This window comes from Macaca mulatta, chromosome 16 (assembly GCF_049350105.2).
Source record: "Macaca mulatta isolate MMU2019108-1 chromosome 16, T2T-MMU8v2.0, whole genome shotgun sequence".
Classification (NCBI taxonomy): Eukaryota; Metazoa; Chordata; class Mammalia; order Primates; family Cercopithecidae; genus Macaca; species Macaca mulatta.
Genome location: NC_133421.1, coordinates 64,659,666 through 64,687,152, shown reverse-complemented (window position 1 = coordinate 64,687,152; position 27,487 = coordinate 64,659,666). Strand labels below are relative to the sequence as shown.

Sequence of the window (27,487 nt, the reverse complement as noted above, 5' to 3'; positions counted from 1 at the left end):
GAACAACATTCAGGCTCATGCCTACAGACTATCTTGTGCTACACACACCAGTGGGTAGTGTTCATTTCAGAGGGCTCTCTCTGCTTTCCCTGCCTCTATCCCATACCACCTGTTGTAGTTCAGATCACATTACAAGGATACAGTGGTCAGGATGAATGAAACAGTGGCCAACATATCATTTGTACACATATCAAGTTCCCAAATGGAAGGCCATGTCAGAAAGGTAGAGGCGGCAGCAGGAGAGCTCTGGGAAAAGCAGACTTGGTCACTGGCTCTCAGATCATTCGTATCACACATGGTTTACACTTCAAGCATTTGCTTGAGTTATAAAAGTACAGCAATCTCCCAAACAAATCAAACTAGAACTTCCCCCTTTCCCTCAAAACTACCTCAGCCTCAAGCATCCCCTTTCAAAGCAGTCAATGTTATAATGGTGCCCTCTGGTGTCTCAGTCACAAATTGCCATTTAATGCCACCAAACCAAACCCAGAAGACTCTTGATTAACCAACCATATGGACGAATTTATCTAATAAGACTGGAAAAATGTGTTTAGATGAAAACCCAACCCCAAAGTAAGCATCTTGAAATAAGTGGCTTCATCCAAGGGCAGCGAAGACTGTGGGACAATCTAGGAAGGAATTTTCACATTGACTTCTGAAAGCTTGAGCTCTCTTGAAATCTGATTGCTTAAAAAGACAAAGAATGCAACTTGAAAATAAATATATTCACAATCTGTAGAGTTACAGTCTCCTTATGACCCCAACGCCCTTGGGAGTGCCCAAGAAACTCAACGAGTCTTTAAAATGCCATAATGTCATAGTATCTGCACCATGAACATAGTATACTCCAAAAAGAAAGAAATTCTTTAACCAGTGTCCTACAAATCTCCATGTGGACTTGCTTGCATTTTTCTGGATCATTTTCATTCTTCTTACCCTAACCTCAAAGTTCTTAACAAAATACACTCATGGCTGGGCGTGGTGGCTCACGCCTGTAATCCCAGCACTTTGGAAGGCCAAGGTGGGTGGATCACTTGAGGGTCAGGAGTTCAAGACCAGCCTGGCCAACATGGTAAAACCCTGTCTCTACTAAAAATACAAAAATTAGCTGGGCACAGTGGTGGGCACCTATAATCCCAGCTATTTGGGAGGCTGAGGCAAGAGAATCGCTTCAACCTGGGAAGCGGATGCTGCAGTGAGCAGAGAACACGCCAATGCACTCTAGCCTGGGCAACAGGGTGAGATGCGGCCTCAAAAACAAAAAACAAAAAACAAACAAAAAAATACCCACTCATGTTTGAGCAAACAAAGAGGTAAATATACACACATTCCACTACACAGATCTGTACACTTGCAAGCACATTGACTAGAGATACACAAGTGGTAGAAGTAGTGAATGTAATTAAAAAGGGTCTACCTGGTCACTTTTATGGGTAAAAATAGTAAGACCCAAAGATATTATTCTGTGCTAATATTAAAGAATCTATAGATTAAAATTCATTGGCTTCAAGTAAAAAAGGTCATATTTGTTTTCAGGCCCGAATGTGTAAAGCACTAAAATGAAGACTGTAGCTCTCTAAATGCCAGCTGAATACTTTCAGGTGGGGTGTAGAAGAATTTAAGGCAATCCAGTAGCTAAGATATTTCCAATTAAAGTTTTATCTTTCAGAGCATGCTCTATTTCCTTCTCTTCAATCTTGAAAAACACCTGTAAAGAAAAGAAAAGGATTTTTCACACTGGAGAACTCATAAAAGCAAAGTTGTCAGTACACAAACTTATACCATATTAAACTTTTCTCACAAAAGACAAAAGTCTCTACTACTTTTTTTTTCCAATGGCCTGAAAAAATATTCATATCACACTCCCATCTTTATACACCTTAAACCTTACCTAACAAAAATCGACTTGTTTAACTAATTGTGGTCATCTCGTTTAACAATAAACCTTTACTTTAGCATCACTCTACAAAATAGAACAATTAAAAACACTGTCATAAAAAAGCAGTTGTACCTTTGTCAAACGGGTTTCCTTGTTTCTCTTTAATCCTAAAATGCCCCTGGCTTCCAAGAGCCCTGAAAGTGACAAACACTCTGACTGGTCCACAGCTGCCACCTGCTGTTTGCGACAGACTTTACTGTAGGCTTCATATAACTGGTAGGAAACAAGGGAGAACAAATGCTGCTTAAAAGTCACATTGCTTATAGCCTTTAATCATTTAAGAAACCTGAGTCTAGGTTTGCAAAAACTTATCTGAATATCCTATTTCTTCCTCTTTTCAATAAAATCCTTGATCCCAGCACTTTGGGAGGCCGAGACGGGCGGATCATGAGGTCAGGAGATCGAGACCATCCTGGCTAACACGGTGAAACCCCGTCTCTACTAAAAATACAAGAAAATTAGCCGGGCGAGGTGGCGGGCGCCTGTAGTCCCAGCTACTCGGGAGGCTGAGGCAGGAGAATGGCGTGAACCCGGGGGAGCGGAGCTTGCAGTGAGCCGAGATCGCGCCACTGCACTCCAGCCTGGGGCACAGAGCAAGACTCCGCGTCAAAAAAAAAAAAAAAAAAAAAAATCCTTGAACAGGCTTCTGTAGATATTCCCGAAAACCTATACAGTAACGTAGGAAAGGGGCTTTATGTATTTCATAGAGAGATGCAGAAATGAAGGGGAGTATGGGGAAAAGATTAATGGTAAACTCTCAACCACAACCCAAGGGAAATAGGTGCCTTTTATAGAGTACCAGTATTAATTCTTACTGTTAAAATCCATTTTAAATTCATATCAGCTGAAATATCATAGGCCTTTTGGAAAATACCTGCTCTGCAAAGCAGATTCTGATCTCTACCTCCGCTCTGTCTGCTCCATCCCAACTTACCTTCCCCAGAGTGACCTCTTTGATTTTCAACTGCCTGATCAAGAGCATCAAAGAGCAGACCAAGATCTTCTGCTGAAGAGGGAAGGAATCCTGTGCTCCTTGGCTCAAGGTCATCCTATTACCATCAACTTCTGACATGACTTGGGATATGTGAATAAGACCAACCCTTTTGGGAATCAGAGGCTCAGAAGGTGATTTACCTATAAAGTAAATAAGTCAAGCTTAATTCGTTTTCTAAAATATTGTGTGTGTGTATGCATGATGAGACGGATGATACTAAGTTTGAGCTAAAGGAAATTCAAGTACGGTCACATGGTGGCAAAGCAGAGGTTCTCTCTAACCAGAGGCCAAAGGATGAGAGATAACGCTATTCTCTTAAAGATGTCAAAATAATGTGGGATGACTTGAAAAGTAGGGTTACCCTTTCTCTGGGCCAAATAGTGAGCTATTTTGTCTTATGGAATGTAATTTAATGTCAGAGGGACAAAATCCACCTCATGAAAGGACCAGAGAACTATTTTTTTTTTTTTTGGCGGGGGGGGGGGGGGGGCGCGGGGGCGGGGACAGGATCTCTGTCGCTCAGGCTGGAGTGCAGTGGCACTAGCATGGCTCACTGCAGCCTTGGCTTCCTGGGCTCAAGTGATCCTCCCGTCTCAGCCTCCTGTGTAGCTAGGATTACAGGTGCATGCCACCACGCCAGGCTAGTTCCTAGTATCTCAGAAGTACAGAATAACAGAACCTTGAAGCAAATATGGTGACTGTGCTTGGTAATTAAGAAAGGAAAGAAAAAAAAAGGCTGGGTGCAGTGGCTCATGCCTGTAATCCCGGCACTTTGGGAGACCAAGGTGGGCAGATCACCTGAGGTCAGGAGTTTGAGACCAGCCTGCCCAACACAGTGAAACCCCGTCTCTACTAAAAACACAAAAAATTAGCTGGGTGTGGTGGCGGGTGCCTATAATCCCAGCTACTTGGGAGGCTGAGGCAGAAGAATCACTTAAACCCGGGAGGCAGAGGTTGCAGTGAGCCGAGATCATGCCACTGCACTCCAGCCCGGGCGGGAGAGTGAAACTCCGTCTTGGAAAAAAAAAAAAAAAAAAGGCCGGGCGCGGTGGCTCAAGCCTATAATCCCAGCACTTTGGGAGGCCGAGACGGGTGGATCACGAGGTCAGGAGATCGAGACCATCCTGGCTAACACGGTGAAACCCCGTCTCTACTAAAAAAAATACAAAAAACTAGCTGGGCCTGATGGCGGGCACCTGTAGTCCCAGCTACTCGGGAGGCTGAGGCAGGAGAATGGCGTAAACCCAGGAGGCGGAGCTTGCAGTGAGCTGAGATCCAGCCACTGCACTCCAGCCTGGGCAACAGAGCCAGACTCCGTCTCAAAAAAAAGGAAAAAAAAAAGTTGGAAAATTCCCTAATATTTTGGATCAAATGAGCGGCTAAATGTGGCGAGTGAAGTCACTGCCATATCAGTCCTTCAGAGGGCTTCCCCAAATGACCTTTGAGGTTTGGTTCACTTGCCCAAGCTGATCAGCAGTAGAGCAACACTTGAGAAAATGTCACTAGATATGCTAGCAGATAGCACCATCTTTTTTTTTTTTGGTATTTTTTGTAGAGATGGGGTTTCATCATGTTGCCCTGGCTGGTCTTGAACTCCTTAGCTCAAGCAATCTGCCCTCCTCCACCTCCCAAAGCGCTGAGATTATGGGCGTGAGCCACCATGCCTGGTCAGATATCATCATCTTAATAAAAGCCAGGGGTTGGGAAATTGCCAATAAGCTGCATAAGACTATATCCTTAGCAAACTACTGCAGGAACAGAAAACCACATACCACATGTTCTCACTTCTAAGTGGGAGCTAAATGATGAGAACACATAGACACACAGAGGGGACAACACACACTGGGGCCTATAGGAGGGTAGAGGGAGAGGATCAGGAAAAATAACTAATGGCTTGAGCTCAGGAATTCATGACCAGCCTGGGCAACAAGGTGAAACCCCATCTCTACTAAAAATACAAAAAAACAGCGGGGTGTGGTGGTGTGTGCCTGTGGTCCCAGCTACTCAGGAGGCTGGGGTGGCAGGATGGCTTGAGCCTGGGAGGAGGAGGTTGCAGTGAGCCAAGATCACGCCACTGTACTCCAGCCTGGGTGACAGAGCAAGACCCTGTCTCAAAAAAAAAAAAAAAAAAAAAGACTATGGCCTCATCGTTTTGGAGATGCATGAATTTCAAGACAGAGAAACGTGCTCTGTAACAACCTTTGCCTGAAGTTACTTCCTGAAATCACTTGCAGTTGTCCCACAACAATTTACTTCTATAATATTATATTACCACAAAGGGATGCTGCAGAGGACTAATGGAGAAACCGGAGATCACAGATCAAGTAAAAGAATCTTAAAACTGAAAGGAATTTAGAAGTCTATTTTTACTCCCTACCCAATGGCTGAGTCCTCTCTAAAACAATCTCAACAAGTGGCATCTATCCAGCTTTTGTCTGAATATCTTCAATGCTGGAGAACCCACTATGTTTCAAGGAAGCCCAGTTAGTTCTAGTTATTAGAAATTTTCTTCTTATATTTAGTTGAAGTCATTCTCCCTGTAGCTTTCTGGAGCCATTAAAAGCCAATCTCAACCTGGTATGGTGGCTCATGCCTGTAATTCCAAAGCTGTGGTAGGCTGAGGCAGGAGAATCACTTCATCCCAGGAGTTTGAGACCAGCCCGGGCAACATAAGGAGACTCCTCCACCCATTGACTCTACAAAAATTTTAAAATTAGCAGTAGCTGGAGCTGGGGAGGCTGAGGTGAGAGGACTGCTTGGGCCTGGGAGGCTGCAGCTGCAGTGAGCCATGATCGCACCAGCCATAATTGCACACTGGACTCCAGCCTGGGAGACAGAGCAAGATTTTGTCTCACACAAAAAGAAAAAAGAAAAAAAAAAAAAAAAGAAAGAAAAAGAAAAAAGCCAATCCCCCACAAACCCGAAGTCAAAAGATAGAACTTACAACCTCTTTACCTCTTTTAATTATGTTTGTGCTAGTGGTGCTCACAGGGGCCAGTGACAAGCCTAAATGTTACTGGTGGGGAAAAAGGAGGAAAAGAGAATAATCTGAAAAGTTGAAATGGAAGAAGAAACCAGTATCTAAGTCTATACATTGGTATATATTGCCTACTATTAGCCTAAGCACTATTTTTGGCCACTTCTGAAATATTTTTATTTTATTTCAGCAAATTGATGAAAAAAAGAAAGAATTTCATGCAGAACTATAATGCCAGAAACAATTTTACTAACTCCCAGCTAGTGTAGGAGTGAAAAAGAAACAATCAAATCTTACTATTCTGTTTATAAAGACTAACACTGGATATCAAATACTGTAAGATATGTAGTTCATGGCCATTTTACATTTGCCACAACCGAAACAACAGGGCTGAGGGAATGGAAAATTAGTTTTGTCATTTGTGATAGCGTGTAGCTTACTGTAGCAGTATGATATTTTTACCTCTACCCTCTAGACTTCTTTAAAAGCTTGAGATATCTATCCCAAGTTGAACTTATAATTTTTCTTATTATTCTTTTGAGACAGAGTCTCACTTTGTTGCCCAGGCTGGCAGTGCAGTGGCACGATCTCAGCTCACTGCAACCACTGCCTTTCCGGCTCAAGTGATTCTCCTGCCTCACCCTCCCAAGTAGCTAGGACTATAGGCACACGCCATGCTTGTCTAATTTTTTTTTTTTAACTTTAAGTTCTGGGATACATGTGCAGAATGTGCAGGTTTGTTACATAGGTATACATGTGCCATGATGGCCTGCTGCACTCATCAACCCCTCATCTAGGTTTTAAGTCCCGCATGCTCTCCCTCCCTTTGGCCCTCACCCCTGACAGGCTCCGGCATGTGATGTTCCCCTCCCTGCATCCATGTGTTCTCATTGTTCAACTCCCACTTATGAGTGAGAACATGTGGTATTTGGTTTTCTGTTCCTGTGTTACTCTGCTGAAGAATGATGGTTTCCAGCTTCATCCATGTCCCTAAAAAGGATATGAACTCATATTTCTAATGGCTGCAAAATTTTTAAAATTTTGTTGTAGAAACAAGGTCTCACTATATTGCCCAGGCTGGTCTCACAATCCTGGGCTCAAGCGATCCTCCCGCCTTGGCCTCCCAAAGTGCTGGGATTACAGGTGTGAACCACCACACCTAGCCTCACAATTCTTTTTTTTTTTTTTTTTTGAGACGGAGTCTCGCTCTGTCGCCCAGGCTGGAGTGCAGTGGCCGGATCTCAGCTCACCGCAAGCTCCGCCTCCCGGGTTTACGCCATTCTCCTGCCTCAGCCTCTCGGGTAGCTGGGACTATAGGCGCCCGCCACCTCACCGGGCTAGTTTTTTGTATTTTTTTAGTAAAGACGGGGTTTCACCGTATTAGCCAGGATGGTCTCGATCTCCTGACCTCGTGATCCGCCCGTCTCGGCCTCCCAAAGTGCTGGGATTACAGGCTTGAGCCACCGCGCCGGGCCTCTGGCCTCACAACTCTTTTTTTTTTTTTCTTTTTTTTTTTTTTTTTTTTTTGAGACGGAGTCTCGCGCTGTCACCCAGGCTGGAGTGCAGTGGCCGGATCTCAGCTCACTGCAAGCTCCGCCTCCCGGGTTCACGCCATTCTCCTGCCTCCGCCTTCCGAGTAGCTGGGACTACAGGCGTCCGCCACCTCGGCCGGCTAGTTTTTTGTATTTTTTAGTAGAGACGGGGTTTCACCGTGTTAACCAGGATGGTCTCGATCTCCTGACCTCGTGATCCGCCCGTCTCGGCCTCCCAAAGTGCTGGGATTACAGGCTTGAGCCACCGCGCCCGGCCGGCCTCACAATTCTTTTACCCAATTCTCCCTTATTTATCAGGCTTTGCTTTCACCTATATTGAGACCTAAAGTGCACGCAACATAAGCACCTAGAGAGCTGATCCAACCTCATTGTCTACAAGTTTCATTTTTAGAGCTTGGAAAGAAAACTTACTCTGTCCCAGCCATTTACGCAATACCCTGGGAACTCATTTCCAGTAATGCATGAACTATAGTACTGGCAGGCAAGATTGAAATAAAGTAGATGAAACAGACTAAAAACACAGACACACACAAAAATGGGTGATTTTGGATTTAACTATGTTCATTTCATCTTTTTACCTCTTTCCTCAGAAAAGCTAAGCTTCCAGTTACAAAGGAAGACAAGAAGAAGATAAACTACTTACATTCAGACAGTGGTTTGAGAACAGTCTGGCTTTTGACATCTGACTCTACAATTTCAATAGCTCTCCTATAAAAAAAATTTCTAAAATTAATTTAGTGTGAGCCAAACCAAACACCATACCAAATCACCAGCCTCAAAAGCAGGCACATTAATGACTATTGCTTAAAGACTGCAACTATGAACAATGGTCATGTAGGCTAACATGGTTTAGCCTATACATATCCTATGTCTAACTTTAAAATTATGATGTTTTGTAATTTTAAAGCCCCCAAACAAAACTGGGTTATTTCTCAGATAAGGGGACTTAATTGCTTTGAAATTATTCATGGACGTCAGATTTGAGAAACTTCAATGGTTTCCTCCTAATAGATGCCAAGTAGGTCATCATACATTAAGCCAATGATAACATCTTGGATGAGGAGAAAATGTCATGGGTAGGAGAGAGGATATGTAGTGTGGGTGACTAACTAAAGGGAGCCAGCACCACCCATACACACCAAACCTAAAAGAGATATCTTCAGTTATAAATACATAGGATATGTGTAGGCTAAACCACCCTAGCCTACATGACTATTGCTCATAGTTGCAGTCTTTACCCAAGTAGTTTGCTGATTAGGGGAAACTTTCAAATTCAGGATCATGCAATCTAGCAATAGGAAGAGCTTACTCTCCCACTGCTCTCTCCAAAGTACTTTGCCCACAGGAAGCCATAAGCCAGACCTGGGTCTTCTGCATGGCAATAGGGGGAGGTTGGACCAGCAGGCCAGCACAGCAAGTATCATTTTAATGGACCCAGCGTCCCTACTGGGAAGGAAGAAATTTCATCAGTCAGCACAGAGGCTTTCCCCAGCAGGAGGGGCAGGGGGATGGGAAGGGAGAAAGAGGTCTGGAGTACAACTATGGGGGACCACCAACTGGAGGGAAGAAGGGGTGCTCACAAAAGGAAAGGAAGGAAAAAAGTCTAAAGGCAAAGATGGTTCAGGTCCATAAATAAACCTGCTTGAGACCAGCTAATGGAAAAGTAAACTGGAGTCTTTTTTAATACAAATGTAATTAACCAATCTATAATCACCACAGGGAGTGCCAGCAACATCTCATTTGTTTCTCCCTCTGTAGGTAATGGACTGATAATGTTTCAGACATTAACACGGTGGAAATCCAGAGCTCCCCACTGAGAAACAAGTCCTCCTTTCTGAGCGTAAAAAAGTAGCAGAACAGAGCCTCTTAAGCCACATTCACTTGAGTTACATGAGACAATTAACAGCATTTCTTTTTTTTTTTTAATAAAAGGAGGCAACAGTGCCATAACTCACCTGCAAACATCTAGTGCTTTGCGAACATCTCCTGAAACAGCAGAGACTTTGCGGGCACAGAATTGAATTGCAGCATTGTCCAGAACCTGATCTCTAGATACCTTAAGACAAGACATAGAATATGACAGTTTGAACTATAAGATTCTCCCTCGGTAATTTATGTCCCAAGCATAAATATTTTCACATTTAACCCTAAACTTGATTGGCAACTCCTTAGGGTCAAAAAGATGCCTTTTCTTCTCATAAATAATGGAGATATTTGAGAGTTTTCACACATTTAAGCATTTTGTATGGATGTGGTAGAAGTTCATAAATGGAAAAAAAGCAATCAGAACTGAAATTAGCAAAAATAAAATATCTATTTAGTTACTTTCAACAGAAAAAGTTTTTTCATAGGCCCTATTTTTTAAAAGTCATTAAAGAAAGCACTTGAGGCCGGGTACAGTGGCTCACACCTGTAATCTGAGCACTTTGGAGGCCGAGACAGGCATATCACCTGAGGTTAGGAGTTCGAGACCAGCCTGGCCAACATGGTGAAACCCGAGCTCTACTAAAAATATAACAATTAGCTGGGCGTGGTGGCGGGTGCTGTAACCCCAGTTACTCGGGAGGCTGAGGCAGAAGAATTGCTTGAACCCGGGAGGCAGAGGTTGTAGAGAGCCGAGATCATGCCATTGCATTCCAGCCTGGGCTACAAGAGCAAAACTCCATCTCAAAATTCCTCTAACTCCTGATTTTATTTCAACACTGAGACATCCAGTAAATGAATGAAGCAGAAATTCACATAAAAATGTTCTCTCTATGGTCCACAGGAACTTCTTGCTCCATTAATAAAGCAATTAAGGCAAAAATATTTTAAAACTATTGTTAAATTTTCCTAGCACAGGTGATCCAAGAAACACATAATTTGGCAAAATAGTTGGCACTGACCTGAGTAAGTCGATCTTGCAAAATAGCGACTATCTGATTTCTGGTATAAGGTGGGAAGTTCAACAGCTGTGGCTTACAGTTTTCTCTAGCTTGAAGCCTAGGCAGAATTCTATCTGTGAGATCCAGGGTATTAGCAATACCTAAGGAAGAGATCAACAACATTGATCATTGGTTACATTATCCTAAAGGGAAAACTAAATCCTCTGAAAGCTAAATAAATTTCCAGTTATAGAATCTAGCGTCTTAATGTTGCTTCACAGCTGTCTCCTACCCCATCCCAATTGATAAGATATATCTATTAGGTAAGATGTACCTAGTCATTTAACTTTCTATTTTGACAAGGCAGAAAGCTGGTTTAAGATAAAATAGTTGATAAATAAGCTGAATATATATTTAAAAAAAAATACTTTAAAACCACCACGTAACATTAACAATTGAGCACTAACCAATCATCACCAAGCGAGAATTGCTCAGCCATGGCCATTCAAATAGTGTGTACAATACATCCTGGCCTTTGCTGTCCAGTTGATCCATCTCATCCAATACCAACACACTATAAAAAGAGAAACAGTTAGAATCCATATTCACCTTCCTAACCCTCTAATGTTTGGTATAGGCTGTCTTCAGGTCACTTTCCTAAAGCTCAGACCAGTTTAAAGATCATAATCTATCCTATCTCTAGTTACTGTTACAAGGATACTCCACATCATCTACAAGTAATCCAATTTAAAATTAGGTGTATCTTCTTTCTCTTCTTTCCCTTTAAGCTTATGTAACTATCCTTCAGAGAGCAAATATACAAAATGTACTTTTTATGGGCAACAGACCTTGTAGATTTTCACAGAGCAACATGAAGCAGAACAATACTTACATCATGGGGCCCTTGTCTGCAGTCATATGTTTTTCTAATTTCCTCATCATGTCCTTCCCAGCTGGCTTGGATACCTCTTCCTGACAAATCTCCTGAGCAATAGCTGGGAATACAGCCTGGGCACTCCTCAAGGACATGCAATTCAGCATGATAGTTTTAAAGCCTTTCAGTTCCTTCTGGAAAAAAAATGCAAACATGGTAGTTATTTTGGCCTCAGAAAATAAAGATCTGATAGAGCCTAAAATGTCTTTGAAGAGCTAACAGCGCGTAAGGAAGCTCTACTTTCATTTGGAAAGATTTAAACAACAAAATTACAAATGTCTTGTTTTAAAGAAACCTTCAATCTTCGAAACTTCTACTCTTTCTTTTCTTTTCTTTTGGAGACAGAGTCTCACTCTGTTGCCCAGGCTGAAATGCAATGGCACAATCTCAACTTACTGCAACCTCTGCCTCCCAGGTTCAAGTGATTCTCCTGCCTCAGTCTCCCAAGTAGCTGGGATTACAGGGATACACCACCACACCCAGCTAATTTTTGTATTTTTAGTAGAGATGGGGTTTTGCCCTGTTGGCCAGGCTGGTCTTGAACTCCTGACCTCAGGTGATCCACCCGCATCAGCCTCCCAAAGTGTTGGAATTACAGGCGTGAGACACCACACCAGGCCTACTCTTTCTTAACTCTTTTTTTTCCTTTTTCTTTTGAAATGGAGTCTTGCTGTGTCACCCAGGCTGGAGTACAGTGGTGCAATCTCAGTTCACTGCAACCTCTGCTTCCCAAGTTCAAGTGATCCTCCTGCCTCAGCCTCCCAAGTAGCTGGGATTATAGGCACCTGCCACCATACCCGGCTAATTTTTTTTTTTCTATTATTGGTAGAGACAGGGTTTCACCATGTTGACCAAGGTGGTCTCGAACTCCTGACCTCAGGTGATCCGCCCACCTTGGCCTCCCAAAGTGCTGGGATTACAGGTGTGAGCCACTGTGCCTAGCCCTCTTTCTTAACTCTTAAAAACTAAGTGCTGGCCAGGCACAGTGGCTTACACCTGTAATCCCAGCACTTTGGAGGCTGAAGCAGGCCGACTGCTTGAGCTCAGGAGTTCAGGACAAGTCTGGGCAACATGGTGAAACCCTGTCTCTACAAAAAATTAGCTGGGCGTAGTGGTGAGTGCCAGTAGTCCCAGTTATCCAGGAGGTCGAGGTGGGAGGATCACCTGAGCCCAAGAGGTCATGGCTGCAGTGAGCCGAGATCACACCACTGCACTCCAGCTTGGACAAGAGAGTGAGACCCTGTTTCAAAAACAAAACACCCAAATATCATTTACCAAGAGCATCATAATTCAGACTCTCAATGTACCTTGAGGTCTTGCAGAATCCGGCTTAAGCAGGCAGTTTTTCCAGTTCCAGGAGCACCAGAAAGGTAAAGGCTTCCAGCTTTTTTCCCACAGATGTGTTCCCTCAGGAAATTCCTGATGACATCCATCTCCCTTTCCCTGGCGGGCAGCCGATCTGGGACAGCTGTGTTCAGGACCAGCTTTGCTTGCTGGTAGCAAGTGCCTGTGCCAGACATAAAAGGTCAATTAGACACAACAGAAGGTGACTGAGAAGACCCACTGGGTGGTTCATTTGGAGTCATCAGCCTTGGTTACAATGGCTGCACTAACAGTTGCCATGGAAGAACAAACCTTCTTGCTTGAATAGTCTCACACATGCAGATTCTTTCTCCAATATGCATCTCTGCTCAGAATTTGTTGTGATCTCTTGACTTTTTCTAACTGAAGAAAGTATTTTGTTGTGGTCAACTTTGGCTTGTTCTCTTTTGCTAGGAGACTTAATTGTCAGCTGATTGTCAAATACCAGTCTTCGTCCTTTAAGTGTACGTGAGTGAGGGGGACCATTCTCTTTCTTGCCTTGCTTTGGTGGAGAACAAGGAGGTAAATGGGGAGTGTTGCATAGGTTGTCATCACCTGAAACATAATAAAATCAAAATGTAGTCAGTCATAGCATTGGATAGTAAAAGGATGTGCAAGACCTCTGCCTCTCCCAGAAAGAGGTGAATTTCTACCTTAGAACCACCAACGTAAAATGCCTTCTCACTTAGCAGCAAATATTGGCCACCAGATGGCACCACTGATCTTACTACAGTAGTGCCCTTATCCACCGTTCTAGTTACCCTCAGTCTGAAAATACTAAATGGAAAATTCCAGAAATAAACAATTGACAAGTTTTAAATTGCATGCAGTTTAGTACCATGATGAAATCCCACACCATCCTACCAGAGACATGAATCATCCCTTCAGCCAGCATATCCACACTGTATATGCTATCCACCCACTAGTCACTTAGTAGCTGACTTGGTTATCAGATCAAAAACACAGTATACGTAGGGTTTGGTACTATCCTCAATTGCAGGCATCCACTGGGGGTCTTGGAATGTATCCCCCATAGATAAGTGAGGACTACTGCATTTAGTAGAAACCAAACGGGTTTTACCAGGATGAAATTGTAAGGCTGTTTTGAAACAGGTTTTCTCAATGTTGGCACCACTGACATCTTGAACCAAATGATTCTTCATTGTCAAGGAGCTGTCCTGTGCATTGTAATGTTTAGCAGCATCCCTGGCCTCTACCCACTATGCCAGTAGCAACACCCAGCTGTAACAACCAAACATGTCTCCAGAAACAACCAAATCACCCCTCCATTTAAAAACAAATGTTCCAAAACAAGAAAGAATTACCAACCACTGTTCTAAAGGACGGAAAATATCCAGCATGTCACCTTTTTGTTTTAATTTCACAAATATTGAGGTTAAATTTCATAATACCGTGTAACTACAAGGTAACTTAAAACACTGACAGAACTAAGTTCAGCATTAAGGAATTGAAGATCAGACCTATTAAGTAGTTCAGAAAGTGACCTCAGTAAGTGGCTTAACTCTGGAGTTTGGTAAGCACTTAGCAACCATTCTGAAAATAACTAAAATGAAGAGTAGTCTTAGGGTCAGGAGCGGTAGCTCACGCCTGTAATCCCAGCACTTTGGGAGGCCGAGGCAGGTGGATCACCTGAGATCAGGAGGTCAGAGACCAGATTGGCCAACATAGCGAAACCCTGTCTCTACTAAAAAAAAAAAAAATTAGCCAGGCGTGGTGGTGGGCGCCTGTAATCCCAGCTACTTGGGAGGCTGAGGCAGGAGAATCGCTTGAACCTGGGAGGCAGAGGTTGCAGGGAGCTGAGATCGCAACATTGCACTCCAGGATGGGAGATGGAGCAAGACTGTCTCAAAAAAAGAAAAAAAAAAGTCTTAACTGAACTTAGAAAGCTCCTTCAAAGGACACACATCTTACTGAGAAAAGAAAGGTCACGAGCTGCTAGTGAAAAAGTGATATAATGGATGGTTTACCCAGACGTTTCCTGGGGCTGAGAGGCAGGGCTTTTACACGAGGAGAACAGGTTACAGCTTGAACATTTGTCGGTTCTGGTTTGGCATCACTTGAGTTTTTAGTTTTGTTCAATGCCCGAGACAGCTTCTTTTTTGGAAAACTGATTGTAGCCTGTGCCTGGGATCGGGTTTGAGGCATGATGGCAGCACAGCTAGATTAAAAAAAAATAACAGGACAACTAGTCAATATGTGAAAGTGAAGAGAATAAATAAATTTATACTGATGATTAACACTTATTTCTTAAGTAAATTATGTTATCACAATATTTTAGCATTCAGTTTTGCTTCACATCCAAATCTATGCAAGAACAACTGACATTTGTTGTCTACCTACTACGTGGAAGCCGCTGTTATAAACACTTTAGGTACTAATTCGTTTAACAACTATCTTAAAGAGGTAGGTACTACTATTAGCCTTTATTTTACACATGAGAAAACTGAGATAAACAGTGGCCCAAAGTCACAGAAAAACAGGTATGTAACCCCAGGTATTCTGGCGCCAGAGCCCAAGTTCTTAACCAACTGAGCGATGCAATAAGAAGTTACCTGAAATAGGCCGGGCGTGGTGGCTCACGCCTGTAATCCCAGCACTTTGGGAGGCCGAGGCGGGCGGATCACCTGAGGTCAGGAGTTCGAGACCAGCCTGGCCAACATGGTGAAACCCCGTCTCTAGTAAAAATACAAAAATTACGGCTGGCCGCGGTGGCTCACGCCTGTAATCCCAGCACTTTGGGAGGCCGAGGCGGGTGGATCACGAGGTCAGGAGATCGAGACCATCCTGGCTAACACGGTGAAATCCCTTCTCTACTAAAAATGCAAAAAATTAGCCGGGCGTGGTGGCGGGCGCCTGTAGTCCCAGCTACTCGGGAGGCTGAGGCAGGAGAATGGCGTGAACCCAGGAGGCGGAGCTTGCAGTGAGCCGAGATCGCGCCACTGCACTCCAGCCTGGGCGACAGAGCGAGACTCCGTCTCAAAAAAAAAATTAGCCGGGCGTGGTGGCGGGCGCCTCTAGTAGCAGCTATTCGAGAGGCTGAAGCAGGAGTATCGCTTGAACCCGGGAGGCGGAGGTTGCAGTCAGTGAGCGGAGATCGCGCCACTGCATTCCAGCCTGGGCGACGAGAGCGAGACCCCGTCTCAAAAAAACAAAACAAAACAAAACAAAAAAACAGTTACATGAATTGATTTATATAGAACTTCTAATTCCCTCTCTCCAGGAACGCGGGGTGTCTTTATCACCAGTTCAGCCCAGCATCCGCCACATTTAGTCTCTTCTCTCCCAAGTCCTCACACTACAGTTCAGTCTTCCCTCAGTTCTCTCCGCCTCTGCACTCAGTCCTCATTCTAGGCAGCTCTCAACGCACCCCAGAATATTTCCTTCCTACAACTTTCAGCTCCTTCATACCACGCACAACTGCTATAACTACCCTGAGGGCACCTGCCCTTTCCCTGATCCTGACCTCAGACCGCCAGCGAGCTCAGCTCTTTTACCTTCACTTTACCTCGGGCCTCGCCGGAACCCGCAGCCTTCACGCAACTCCGCTGCCTCACAAACCCCAGGCCTCCTCGAGCAATCCTCTCCTTCCCACCTCCTCAGTGCAGGATCCTTCTCAAGTCTCTCACACGCAGGCTCAGGGACTCACCACCACAAGCCCCTGAACAAACTGCACACCGGCAGCAGCAAAATACAGCCGCGCTCGCGCCAAATTCGAATGGCCACAGTGTTCCCACCTCCCGCCAAAGCCCGGCCTCGCTTCTGATTGGCTGTAGTCACAGGCGCCGTTCGCCTTGTGCACCGCCTCTTTTTTTGCTTCCAATCCAGTAGAAGAGTTACAGCCAATGAGAGAGCCCCAAGTCTCAGCGTCACTGTGAGGCCATGACCACTGAACGGGTGGGAGGGACTCTACATCCGGGGCCTCGGTGGAAAGACGCGCGATCGCTGCAGGGCGATTCTGGGCAAGACGGGCCGGCCCCGCCGCAAAGCACGGTGGGAGGCGTAGTCTTTGCTGCCGCGCGACTCTACTTCCGCGCTCTTCCTTCGACTGGATGTGTCAAGATGTGGTTCCCCATCTCACTGCCGAACGCACCCATTTGCATCATCCTGATGGGCTAGATTTTCAGAACTGCTACATGATACCTACCGTTTTGGGTTCTGTGCACCAGGTATGATGCTAGGCACTTTACTTAATTCTCTAATGCTCAACCTCGCAAGGTACAAAGCAAACCTGTATACAAGGTTAGAGGTCACAGCATCTTGGTGACAGCGAAAAGCCTAGGATCCAGATCTACTGATGGCTGAACTAGTGATTTTTTTGGTAAAGTTCTACACACCTATATAAAGAAAAACTATGCTTCATCATAGTATCTCTTGATTCGTGCTTCAAAGATGAGAAACAGCCAAATCTTTGCTTTTATTTCGTTCAACGTAAGAATATTATGTTCTGTGCACATTCTTACCATTAATCCACACATCGTGGGGAGAGAATCATGACCCCTTAATTTTAAAATCTTTTATGGCGAAACACCAGGGTTTCAGGGCCAGGGAAGACAGCTATATAGAAGAGGCAAGCTGAGTTTTTAATGAAAAATATAAATTAGCGCAGTAATTTGGAGGCCAGCTTCCAAAGCCAATAACTCATCTAAGCCTCAGGCTCCTTTCGAGGCCAGAATCCAATTCTAGGTGATGGTAAACATTTATCTTTTACCCCTCAGTAACAAATAAAATAGAGCCATAAAGCCTAGAAAGAGGAAAGCAACAATATTACGATCATCAGTTAATTGGTACCTAGTTCATGAAGAGAGGCAATATTGAGTGCTTAAGTGTATGCCAGGGACTGTGCTCAGTATTTTACCTACATCAGCTTATTAATCTTCACAAGCACCCCCACGAAGCTGGTGTTATTTCATTTTACAAATGAGGGAACTACAGTAGAGGGGAGTTGAGAAAACTTGCCCAAGGTCACACAACTAGTAAGTGGAAAAGCTAGAATTTTAACTCTGAACTCTGACAGAACATCAAACTCTTGACCACGTTATCATAGGGGGATGATTAGACAGATTCAGATTCTAAACAGGAAGAGATGGTGGAGTACATTTTGTGAAGGCTTTTTAGCAGCTGAAAACTCCAAAAGTGAAGAGAATGGGCTGTCAGGAATGGAGAAAGTTACCACACAATGGAAGCTTTTTTTCTTCTTCTTCTGAGACAGAATCTCATTCTGTCACTCATGCTGGAGTGCTCCACCTCCTGGGTTCAAGCCATTCTCCTGCCTCACCCTCCTGAGTAGCCAGGACTATAGGCACGAGCCACCACGCCTGGCTAATTTTTGTATTTTTAGTAGAGGGGGTTTCACTATGGTAGCCAGGTTGATCTCAAACTCCTGACCTCGTGATCCACCCACCTCAGCCTCCTACAGTGCTGGGATTACAGGCGTGAGCCACCGCTCCTGGCCACAATGGAAGATTTTAAAAGGACTAGATGGTATTTCTGATGTCTTAGTAGGACAACAGAACTCAGGAAGCAACCTTCACTGTTCATATTTTTATAACATGGGCATCTAAGAATTGCCCTTAATAACCTGAAATGGTAACGTGTGCACAGCCAGCTTTAAGGGGTGGTTATGGTAAACAACCTACCTCGGTTACAAGGAGAAAGCAGAGGCAGCTATGAGTACTTAGCATGCATATTGGAGCCTATGAAAACACCAGGAAACGGCTGGGTGCAGTGGCTCACGCCTGTAATCCCCACACTTTGGGAGGCCGAGGCGGGTGGATCATGAGGTCAGGAGATCAAGACCATCCTGGCTAACACAGTGAAACCCGTCTCTACTAAAATACAAAAATTTGCCGGGCGTGGTGGTGGCGGGCGCCTGTAGTTCCAGCTACCTGGGAGGCTGTGGCAGGAGAATGGTGTGAACTCGGAAGGTGGAGCTTGCAGTGAGCGCAGATCAGGCCACGCCACTGCACTCCAGCCTGGGGGAGAGAGCAAGACTCTGCCTCAAGAAAAAAAAAAAAAAAAAGGAAAAGAAAGAAAACACCAGGAAACGGCCGGGCGCGGTGGCTCAAGCCTGTAATCCCAGCACTTTGGGAGGCCGAGACGGGCGGATCACGAGGTCAGGAGATCGAGACCATCCTGGCTAACACAATGAAACCCCGTCTCTACTAAAAATACAAAAAAATTAGCCGGGCGAGGTGGCGGGCGCCTGTAGTCCCAGCTACTCGGAAGGCTGAGGCAGGAGAATGGCGTAAACCCGGGAGGCGGAGCTTGCAGTGAGCCGAGATAGCGCCACTGCACTCCAGCCTGGGCGACAGAGCGAGACTCCGTCTCAAAAAAAAAAAAAAAAAAAAAAAAAAAAAAATACCAGGAAACATAGCAGTGGTCCAAGAAAAGCCTACAGGCGTAAATGACCACCGTGGAAGCAGGCAAATAATCACAGAATGTCAGGACTGAAAAGTTATCTACTTGAAGCTTTTCCTTTGCACTAATAATGATCCTCCAGCAACGTGATGGGTACACATCATATTGTTTCTTGCTTCTTGCTTCTTGTTTCTTGCGTTTGTTTTTGCTGTTTCCTGTGTCTGGAATGTCACTCACCTTCCATCTTCCCTGGCTAACTCTCATAAAGCCTTTTAATACCCTGCATAGGCTTCTCCTGGTAGTTATCCTGAAGTCTACTATGAGTTCCTTGGAGTCAAAGACCATGTCTTAGCCTTGCATAGTGGCATGCATCTGTAATTCCAGCTACTCAGGAGGCTGAGGTGGGAGGATCCCTTGAGCCTAGTTTGAGGACAGCCTGAGCAACATAGCGAGACCCCATCTCCAAACTGGAAAAAAAAAAAAAAAAATTTTTTTTTTTTTGACATGGAGTCTCACTCTGTCACCCAGGCTGGAGTGCAGTGGCGCAATCTCAGCTCACTGCAACCTCTGCCGCCCCCCCCCCCCCCCCGGGGTTCAAGCAACCCTCCTGCCTCAGCCTCCTGAGTAGCTGGGATTACAGGGGCCCATATTTTTAGTAGAGACAGGGTTTCACCATATTGGTCAGGCTGGTCTCGAACTCCTGACCTCAGGTGATCCACCTGCCTCAGCCTCCCAAAGTGCTAGAATTACAGGTATGAGCCACCATGCCCGGCAAAAAAAGACTTTTCATCTTCATAGACGCCTGGTACACAGTAAAGTGTACAATAAGTGCTTGCTGAAGGAATGGAAAGGACATTCTTGCCAAGTGGACATCTACCCTTTGCATAAACACTTGTGGCTGGAGAGCATATACTCCTTTAAGTCTCACACCCTTACGCCTAGGAGTGGAGAATGAATTCAATTATGTGTGAAAACGATCCAGACTGGGCTCCAGTGATGTCAGAGGCAAAGCATATCCCCAGTTATCCTCTGGGGCAGTCAGAATCCTGAGGTTAACATATTTCTAGTTCTAGTTCATTTTCCACAGTTCCTTTACCTCTCTTTGCAGAGTACTAGGAAGTTGGAGACAGGCAGCTTCCTTCCAGTGGGTCACTCAGTTCATGGTTAGATTGGGTTGGGAAATACTTAAGAGGCACATTCATGGCAAGCAGCTCTGCCTCAGTAATGGAGGGAGGAAACTAGTGTCCTTATCACCTGCTAACTCATACACAGTATCATGGATAAGGAATCAAATCACACTGGAAGAACCTGTCTGGTATCCTTTTGTGTGTGTGTGTAGACATACACACACACGTACTAGCAATACTATCACAATAAGACAGAATGAATTATAGGGTTAGGAAGTCGAAGGTCATTTAGGCAAACTCCATTTGCAGGCTATTTCAAATCGGAGGAACAATTCAATCAATAAACAAGTAGTTTATTAACCATATTAATAACAATGATGGGTCAAATAATCAGGGATTCAGCCCATCTGGGAAGTACAGATGAAAATGAAAGGAGTCCTTTTTTTCTCTCCTCCCTCCCTCATCCTCATAGGTTTTTATATCTAAATTATGTGAGAGTGATTCATACACACACCCATTATGAATCAGGAAGAGAAATAACTTCAAGACCTTTGCTAGTGATCAAAGTGCAAGTTAAGCTCATTAAGCCTTAGTGGTTATGATGTCAGCTGACCACAGTAAGGAGAGAGTGTCTGGTTGAATTTTTACACCTAAAGGCAAAGTTCAAGAAAACCAGCTAAGATTCAGCTTAAAAAGCAGTGAGGAAAAACAGCCAACACCCATATAAAAACAGATACACACATTCTGTATGCTTTGTCCCCACCCTTCTTTCCTTTAGCCTCAATTTGAGAATCTGCTGTGTAACACAGGTAGAAAGAATTGTAAGAGATTCAAGGAAAAGGTCACAAGGCCAGGAAGCCTCTTAGGTTCCCTGAAATCATGCGCAAAGGGGAGTTAGGTAGAAATATAAAACAAGGACTGGTTGGGTGTGGTGTCTCATGCCTGTAATCCCAGCACTTTGAGAAGCCGAAATGGGACGATCACTTGAGCCCAGGAATTTGAGACCAGATTGAGCAACATAGAGAGACCTCATCTTTACAATAAAATTTTCAAAATTAGCCAGGCACAGTTACACACCTGTGGTCCCAGCTACACAGGAGGCTTAGGTGGGAGGATCACTTGAGCTTGGGAGTTGGAGGCTGCAGTGAGCTATGATCACACCACTGCACTCCAGAGCAAGATCCTGTCTCAAAAAAATAATAAAAAATAATAAAAAATAATAAAATAAAGTCTATCAGAATCTCCCAGGAAGGGTAACTAGAACTCTAGAACTGTAATTTTTTTTTTTTTTTTTTTTTTTGAGTGCAGTGGCATGATCTCAGCTCAGTGCAACCTCTGCCTCCTGGGTTCAAGCGATTCTCCTGCCTCGGCTTCTCGAGTAGCTGGGACTACAGGCATGCGCTACGACACCGGCTAATTTCTGTATTTGCAGTAGAGACAGGGTTTCACCATGTTGGCCAAGCTGGTCTCGAACTCCTGACCTTAAGTGATCCACCCACCTTGGCCTCCCGAAGTGCTGGGATTACAGGCGCTGGACCATCACGCCCGGCCAACTAGAACTGTAATTTTCAAAATACAGCTGGAGGGGAGGAGAGAAGACCCTCAGGAAGCTGTAGATGAGTCTGCCCAAGTCAGCAGATCTACCTTTTCAAAAGACCTGGAATCAAACCACTACATTTACCCAAATTATGAGGCAAAGGTTTTCTCCCCTCTCTGTGCCACCACTTGAGGCGGTATTCCACACAAGAGTACACATTTTTCACTTTTTGTTTTTAAGCAAGGTTTAATTACACTGCACGGCATCCAGAAGAAAGAAATGTACCAAAGAATCCAACCTGAGACCAGATTATACATTTTAGAGGGGGGAAACAAATCAATGCTATTTGGGAGAGGGAGCACTGTAATCAGAATATAACTCCAAAATAAATCATACAATAAATTATTTTCCAAAAGAAATTGATCCACATACAGACAGATGCGCGCGCACACACACACACACACGCACGCACACATGTCATTCTAGTCATTTATTCAGTGTTGACTGTGACTTCCATGCAGGGCACCATGAGAAAGGACAAAGATTAGACATGAGAAAAGAAGGCTAGGCCCCCTCTTGCCACCAGTGGAATGAGATTTAAGACAACTAGGGAAGGAACCCACCAAGTTGCCAGAAACAAGAGTAGAAAGAAACAGCAGTTATCAAGGAAGATTTTAATTGCTTCAAAGAGGGAGAGGAAGAAAGCACAGAAATCTAACACAAGTAAAGGCACAATGAATGTGGAGTTGAATGGAACCAAACCCTCCCTTCAGTTAATCTTTTTTTTTTTTTCATGTGGTTTTGATGGTGGTTGTAGTTTTGTTTTGTTTTGAAGAGATGAGCCTTCAAGGCAGAGTTGTAATGGCCCTCCTCTCTCCCCTCCCATTCCCAAAATTAGGATAGCTTAACAGAAAGCCACCTTGACCACATGGCCAGGGACTGAGATTCAATGGGGAAAAAAAGACTGTAGCTGGAATGTGAAGAATTTGATTTGCAGTTGATTGCAGGATGGGTTTCCAGAAGGATAGACAGCTCAGTGTAGTGCCATCATAGGGCCTCAGATGCCCACACTCCACCCCCAGAGCTTCGTAAAAGGGAAGGACCCTGGAGTCGCCCTTCTCTCCCACCCCCATAAGCACTCAGCCTACAGATTATTTCAAGTGATCAGGAGAATTAAAACACACCCCAACCCTGAGTTGCTCTGTAGCAAGTCTATTTAAACTTTTTTTCTCACCTCTCCCTGGAGGTAAATCTGGGTTTCAAGTTGGGAAGCCATGGGGTGAGGCAGTTCCCCAGTGCAATGGCCGGTGACGAGTATCCTTGCCGCTGCCAGTTAGCAGGGCTGGGATGAGCTCCTGGAGACAGCAGCCTCACATCCATCAGCTAGGGTAGCCCTAGGTTCTCACTCTGTTGGCCTAGGCTGTGAAAATGATGGGGCTCTGCAGCTGGAGCAAATCCCCATGACAGAGAAAATCACACCTGGAATATCAAAGTGCTTTGGTCCAGGTTCAGTGACCAGAGAAGGGGAAGAGGGACATCTAGCTCATTTAAAAGACTGGAGGCCACCGCCCTGCTTCCCACACAGGGCAGTAAGAAACAACTATAAAGTTTTTCCCATTAGGGAAGAACATCACAAAACCAAACCCATACAAGGGCTTTTAACACAGCTTCCTGGTGCTTAGCTGGGAAATGTCTCTTCCTTCTGCGGGGGGACAAGGGAGTTAATGGGACTGGGCAACAGCCTCAACATGAGACCACCCAATCTTCCATGGAAGAGACGACATTCCCACAAGCAGATAAAAAGAGCAGTTTAAAAGGTGAGGAGTTTTAGTGCTCTTGTAGCCAGCCCACCTTAAACCCCATATTAGAAGCTTTTTACAACATAGAAAGTAGACCGATAACTATGCAGATCACATTCCTATCTTCAATAGTAAATATACATAGTAATAAATCTATTATTAACAGCGGGACCAAATAATGTATAAGGCAAAGACATTGAAACAGGTGTTGTATCATCAACATGCTCTGAAAAAAACCCATCTGACTAGATCTAGACCCAGGCCTTTTTGCATGAGGCGGAGACAACAAGTACACAATCAATATCCATGTGACACAGTCCAAGTGCTGAGGAATTTGAGGGGCAGCGGGCCATGGGGAGGAAGGTATCAGCCCCAGTGAAAAACGGAGGTTTGGCTTTACTCGTGATATTTTGATGCTCTGTGTGAGTAAAGGAGGGAAAAAAAAAACAGACACTTTGATAACGTACAAAAGGCATCGACTCCCATTTCAAAAATAAATGGGAAGACTTCACAGTCAAAGTTTAGTCACTTGTCAGTATCTGCCCTGGAACTCTGCTGCAGTATGAATTCTTATACTTTCTCCTTTTCCCTCCACTAGCATCCCCTCTCTCAGTTCTGTTTTTTTGTTTGTTTTTTGAGACGGAGTTTCACTCTGTCACCCAGGCTGGAGCGCAGTGGCACCATCTCTACTCACTGCAACCTCCGCCTCCTGGGTTCAAGCGATTCTCATGCCTCAGCCTCCCCAGTAGCTGGGACTACAGGCACGTGCCATCATGCCCAGCTAATTTTTGTATTTTTAGTAGAAACGGGGTTTCGCCATGTTGGACAGGCTAGTCTCGAACTTCTGACCTCAGGTGATCCACCCGCCTTGGCCTCCCAGATTGCTGAGATTACAGGCGTAAGCCACCAGGTCCGGCAGTTCTGTTTACTTAAGGATGCTAGGGATACTTCTGGGAGATAACTGCTAACAGATTAGAAAGAGGAATGATATATAAAAAATTATTGGGAAAAGTTTGGTGACAGACCTAATCATGGTCTGTCCCAGAGTTAATGTGGTCTAGGGGATGGCAAAGGACAGCAGACCCCATACACATTACCCCTGCTGAGCCCTCCCTCACCTAGCACTGGGGAGACTTGGGTTTCACCTGGCACCATGCACAGATCTCTAGCCTGTAATCCAATCAACTGGAAAGGTCCCTAAGACAGTTTAAGCCTGTGATGTGTGTGATTAAATTTTTAAGCTAATTTTCCCCATCCATTTCAAAGAGTAGCCATGGTCTCCTTGCTCTCATGCCACGCTCTGAACAGCCTCTACACGTAGCAACAGTTGTAGAAAACCAAAGCATCTGGTGTGTCAAGCCCAGAAGCCCCATCCTGCTGTTGGAAAAAAAGAAGTCCTCATCCAATCAGCCAACGACAGTTCCTACCTAGACTGGGGACCTCCATTTTTCTCTGTGCTCTTTGGGATCTGGAAGACAAAGAAACAACCTATGGCTGGCTGCCAAGGAAGATCTACTGAACTGAGGCAAAACTCAACAAAGTCTTTGTGCTTCCTGGCATAGAGGAGTATCTGAATATCCTCATAAGCCTCTGCTCACTTCTTCACCCTTCTGTACTCTGCTGTGTTAAATCGTGCAGTCCTGGGAAGGCAAGGGTGGTAGAGAAAGGAACAGGAAGAGTCTGCTCAGTCAGGTGGGCTGTGAACTTCAGTACATGCAGGACTTAAAAGTCCTTTGCAGCGCCACAAAGCCAGTTCCTTCCATGAGGGGCTTCAACCTGCCCTTCTTTGTTATCCTGGAGCACCTTCCAGGGGCTGAAGGACAGAAAGAGCCACTGACAACTTCGGGGCCAGTCAGAAAAGACTGAGGCAGACTCAAGATTGAGGTTAAGGCCTAGGCCCATGCCCTATCTTCCTCTCTCCCACCAGAGGTTTTTGGGGTTTGTGAATCAGGAATGAATGATGCCCTCCACAAAAAGTGACATTTCCTTCGAGGGCATGGGTGGTAAGGGGGAGGAAAAACATCCCTCAGCCTAGCACCGTGAAGCAGTGGGGTGAGGGGTCCCAGAGGGTTCAAATGGCTCCTGGTCCCTTTGCTGCAGAGAACTGACTAGTTCTAAAATGGTCCTCAGTTTATTTCACCCTCTCTTTTTATTAAATGTTAAGTTCAACTGATTAGTATTTAGTGTTTATATCCAATTTATCCCTGGGGTGGTGGGGGCAGGCAGCAGGTAAGAACAAAAACAAAATACCCCTAAAATAAAGCAGACCCAATTCCATGCCCTTTCTCCAAATATGACCTTTAAAACAGATCACCTCTTGGCAAACTCCTTTCTTGCTTCACTAAAAATGCTCCCCTCCCACCCATAAGTCCTGGTCATGTCAGCCTCCTAAATGATGAAATATAATATACCTGCCAAGCTTCCCCTACCGTGGACAGGAGAAGGAAGGAGTACCATTCCCCACCCTGCCCCAACAGTGAGTTAATTCATCACAACAAGGCACCTTTCCCCAAGAGGAAGGCAGGAGACACGGAAACTTGTTCCTCATGTGGCTTAGCAGGGCTTGCTGGAGGAAGGATGGATGCAGGGTTTGAGATCCTACTGTCAATATAAAGAGTCTGATCACCAAATCCAGAGACGAGATGCATAGATGGAGGTGAGCTGGGAGGACACTTGGAGTCTAGGGGTTGGTTGCATTGGAGAAACATGTTAGGAGCTCTCATGCAGGTTTCAGGGGAATGGAAGGGACCATCTGAGAAGAAGAGAAGGTCCATCCTTTTCCTGAGGAACAGGACCAAGCCAGGCTTCACCTGAGAATGGGTGGCAGAGGTGGGGCTCCACGGGCAGCTGAAAAAAAACAAAATAAAAACCACACACATACAGGTCACCCACCAGAATCGGAACAACCCACACATTTCTAAAATGAAAGACAGGTTCTTTAAGCTAATCTTTAAAATCTGGGGACTAAGTTTTATTGTTGTTTTGCTTAAGAAAATGAAGATGAGAGGCCAGGTACAGTGGCTCACGCCTGTAATACCAGCACTTTGGGAGGCCAAGGCAGGTGGATCACCTGAGGTCAGGAGTTTGAGACCAGCCTGGCCAACAAGGCAAAACCCAGTCTCTACTAAAATTACAAAAATAATCCAGGCATGGTGGCACATGCCTATAATCCTAGCTACTTGGGAGGCTTAGGTAGGAGAATCACTTGAACCTGGGAGGCAGAGGTTGGGTTGAGCCAAGAACTGTACTCCAGCCTGGGCGATGAGAGGGAGACTCCATCTCAAAAAAAAAAAGTCAATGAAGATGACAAGAAGCAATTTTTTTTTTTTTTTGAGACGGAGTCTCTCTCTGTCGCCCAGGCTAGAGTACAGTAGCGTGATCTTGGCTCACTGCAACCTCCACCTCCTGGGTTTAAACAGTTTTCCTGCCTTGGCCTCCCGAGTAGCTGAGACTACAGGCACCTGCCACCACACCTGGCTAATTTTTTGTATTTTTAGTAGAGATGGGGTTTCACTGTGTTAGCCAGGATGGTCTTGATCTCCTGACCTCATGATCCGCCTGCCTCAGCCTCCCAAAGTGCTGGGATTACAGGGGTGAGCCACCGCGCCCAGACTAATTTTGTATTTTTAGTAGAGACAGGATTTCACTATGTTGGTCAGGCTGGTCTCGAATTCCTGATCTTGTCATCCGTCCACCTCGGCCTCCCAAAGTGCTGGGATTATAGGTGTGAGCCACTGCGTCCAGAGAGAAGCAAATTGTAACTCAAGAAAACACACAAATTCTACATTTTATGCAATTATGGAAAAACTTTTTTATTATTCTCACCTCGGTTTGTTTTGCTGGGATATATCCTCTGAAAGTGTTTATATTCTTCTGGAGCAGGAAAGTCTTCTACTGGATGGAAGGAATACTTTGACTCAAAATCATCTGCAAAAAGAACAGAATATTAATTCCTATCATCCTTGCTTGTGCTCCCAAGGCCTCTGACCACTTCAACCCTCCCCACTTACTAATCTCTCAGGC

General features: G+C 44.8%; 2 protein-coding genes and 1 long non-coding RNA gene across 9 annotated transcripts in view; 1 reads left to right on the top strand and 2 right to left on the bottom strand.

The window, feature by feature from the left end:
• Positions 1 to 704: 704 nt before the first annotated feature.
• CDC6 (cell division cycle 6) lies at positions 705 to 16,409 on the bottom strand. Of its 4 annotated transcripts, none has more exons than XM_015119579.3 (12): positions 16,139 to 16,409; positions 14,612 to 14,802; positions 12,897 to 13,178; positions 12,569 to 12,768; positions 11,220 to 11,395; positions 10,795 to 10,901; positions 10,349 to 10,488; positions 9,419 to 9,519; positions 8,107 to 8,171; positions 2,874 to 3,073; positions 2,012 to 2,152; positions 705 to 1,708 (listed from the first exon to the last, which is right to left on the bottom strand). In XM_015119579.3, the coding sequence occupies exons 2-12, from the start codon at positions 14,787 to 14,789 to the stop codon at positions 1,619 to 1,621; spliced, it is 1,680 nt and encodes a 559-aa protein (XP_014975065.2). In that variant the 5' UTR covers positions 14,790 to 14,802; positions 16,139 to 16,409; the 3' UTR covers positions 705 to 1,618. The 4 variants fall into 4 exon arrangements, with proteins under 4 accessions (XP_014975065.2, XP_001097097.2, XP_077827703.1 ...); XM_001097097.5 differs by having other exon boundaries at positions 16,150 to 16,409; XM_077971577.1 differs by lacking the exon at positions 16,139 to 16,409 and adding an exon at positions 15,197 to 15,335.
• A 251-nt stretch (positions 16,410 to 16,660) lies between these two features.
• On the top strand, positions 16,661 to 22,596 carry LOC144335685 (uncharacterized). Its single transcript, XR_013406743.1, has 2 exons — positions 16,661 to 16,810; positions 21,437 to 22,596. It is a non-coding gene; the product is annotated as an uncharacterized LOC144335685 (long non-coding RNA).
• WIPF2 (WAS/WASL interacting protein family member 2) overlaps positions 21,892 to 27,487 on the bottom strand; it is a 70,446-nt gene continuing 64,850 nt past the window's right edge. For all 4 annotated transcript variants that reach the window (XM_077971589.1, XM_077971588.1, XM_077971587.1 and 1 more), the window contains 2 exons: positions 27,290 to 27,391; positions 21,892 to 26,311 (listed from right to left, as the gene is read on the bottom strand). In XM_077971589.1, the coding sequence (XP_077827715.1) occupies positions 26,271 to 26,311; positions 27,290 to 27,391 (143 nt within the window). In that variant the 3' untranslated portion in view covers positions 21,892 to 26,270. The remainder of the gene's footprint in view (positions 26,312 to 27,289; positions 27,392 to 27,487) is intronic.